At 32.7% G+C, this 2,577-nt stretch overlaps 1 protein-coding gene across 1 annotated transcript in view; it reads right to left on the minus strand.

The window, feature by feature from the left end:
* Positions 1–1,856, minus strand: part of LOC119599093 (glutamate receptor ionotropic, kainate 2-like) — a gene marked incomplete at its 5' end in the record, with an annotated part of 108,056 nt that extends 106,200 nt beyond the window's left edge. Inside the window, 1 exon segment of the mRNA XM_037948851.1 lies at positions 1,749–1,856. Coding sequence (XP_037804779.1) covers positions 1,749–1,856 — 108 coding nt within the window.
* Between the last annotated feature and the right edge of the window lie 721 nt (positions 1,857–2,577).

The following is a 2,577-nucleotide window of genomic DNA, read 5'->3' on the forward strand; positions in this document are numbered from 1 at the left end:
ACCTCTTCTCTCTTCTTACTTTTCTTCGCTCTCATTTCCTTTCACTTTTCCTTAGCTCTCTTCATTCATCTTTTTTCCCCGTCTCCTCCTCTTCGCATTTCTTCCCTTCTCCTTTCTTCTCTCTTCCTCTTCCCCTTTCTTCCCTCTTTTCACTCTCCTTTCCCCTCCTTTTTTCCCTTCAACAAGAATTTGATTTATTAATCTCCTCTATTTCCCTTTGTCTTTTTTTTTGTCTGTTATCTGCCTTTTAACGCACCTCTGCTTTATAAATATTAATTAACTTGCGTTTTAGATCTGTCACTGTCTCTCTCTGTCTGTCTGTCTGTCTGTCTCTCTCTCTCTCTTTCTCTTCTCTTCTCTCTTCTCTCTCTCTCCCTCTCTCTCTCTCTCTCTCTCTTCTCTCTCTCTTCTCTCTCTCTCTCTCCCCTCTCTCTCTCCTCTTTCTCTCGTCTCTCTTCTCTTCTCTCTCTCTCTCCTCTCTTCTCTCTCTTCTCCTCTCTCTCTCTCTCTCGTCTCTCTCTCTCTCTCTCTCGCTCTCCTCTCTCGTACTCTCTCTCCATCTCTCTCCCTCTCTCTCTCTCTCCTCTCTCTCCTCCCGCCCTCCTCCTCTCTCCTCTCTCTCTCCTTCCTCTCCTCTCTCTTTTTTTACATTTGCTTACAATTGCACTACACAGCAATTAAGAATCCGCACGAATGAACATATACACAACGGTAATAAACAAACAAACAGACACAACTACCAATGGATTAATTCAAAATGAATCGAAGTTATATTGAAATTACAAATGATATTCTCGGAGCAGACTTATATTTCAAAGGCATTGATTACTAAACGGTTGATTAAAAATGTGTATGTATATGTTTATGAATATCGAATTAACGTGAACAAAAGCATAAAATGATTTCGATAAATTAAGTCTAGTTTTAAAACAAATGAGATTATGCAGAAAGGTAGATACAGAATAAATTAAATCGTGTTGTTGATAACGTATTTATATCTATACCTGTGGGGAAAATTATAGGATACTAGTAAAATGTATAGTTAGTGTTTGAAGCGATTTCATGTTAGAATTGGTGTAAATGAAAAAAAAGAAACATGTGAATTAATTATCAAAAAAAAAAAAAAAAAAAAAAAAAAAATATATATATATATATATATATATATATATATATATATATATATATATATATATATATATATATATATCACTGTAGAAATTATATATATGAAAAAAAAAACTATTGACTGAATTAATTTTATAAAATGGAAATAAACACTTAGATTTAATCAATAGAACAGCAGATTTTATGAGGGAAATAAGTAAAATCTTATTACATTAATCATCATAAAGCAAATAAGTATGTAGCATGAAATTTATTGAAACGGAAGAATCGGGTTTAGCTTTAATCTAAAACGTAAAAGTACTTATTAAATAAACTGACCTGGTTTTGACCTGACTTAACTTTGAACTGTTATACTCTAAGTAATTTGGTTAAACGTATTAGGTTTGTGACCTGACTTTACTTTGAACTGAAAAAAAACTTTCATAACATAAAAACACTTGATGTTAAGTGACTTAACTTTGAACTGAAATAATTAACCTAATATGTGTCCTGTTTTAACTGTGCTTTAGACAAAATCACATCACTAAATAAACTGACCTAGACTGCAAAAATAAACAAATAAAAAAATAAACAAAAACCTATTTTAACAAACTCACTCACATTGCGACCTGGCGTGACCTTACCTCAATCGTGATGACCTTGAGAGTGATGTTGGGCTTCCCTCCGTCGAAGAAAGCTTGACGGTCTGTGATGTTTATCTGGCCGTCGGGTGTCCATTCGCCAACCTGTAGGAGGAAGATATGGTGTCACTTTAGCTTGCTCGTTTCTATTGCTCCTCTATACGTCAAAGGCTGTCTTTCACCTAACAACTGGGCTTACACTAATGGCCGTTTTTACTCAATAACTGGACCTTAACTAACAGCTGGTTTTAACCTAATTACTGGACTTAATCTAATAGCTGTTTTACTCAATAACTGGATCTTATCTAATAGCTGGTTTTACCTAACAATTAGACCTTAACTACTGGTTGTTTTTGCTTCATAACTTCCCCTTAACTAATAGCTGTTTCTTCTAATAACTAAACTAATAGTTGTTTTTACTTTATAACTGGACCTTAACTAGTTACTGTTTTTTTTATATATCCAATCAAATAAAGGGACTTTAACTAATGGTTGTTTTTACCTAGTAAATGAATCTTAACTGATAGTTGATTGTACCTAATAACTACAAATAATTGTTATTTTCCCCTAATAACTGTACACCATCTTATACCTTTATCAGCTAATAAATGTAACTTATTAACCGTATTTCCTCTGCTAACAATATCTTAACCAATAACTATATCTCAGCAATGAATATCAACTTAAAACTTTATTTTAACTTGAGACCTTATATCTACCTAAATTTCAATTAAAAAAATATATATATACATCTCTCAAATTAAAACCCAACTTAAAAACTGTACCTCAAATCTTAACCTTGATAACTGCCATAACTAATATCTAAAAATGA

Source organism: Penaeus monodon, chromosome 42, assembly GCF_015228065.2.
Source record: "Penaeus monodon isolate SGIC_2016 chromosome 42, NSTDA_Pmon_1, whole genome shotgun sequence".
Classification (NCBI taxonomy): domain Eukaryota; kingdom Metazoa; phylum Arthropoda; class Malacostraca; order Decapoda; family Penaeidae; genus Penaeus; species Penaeus monodon.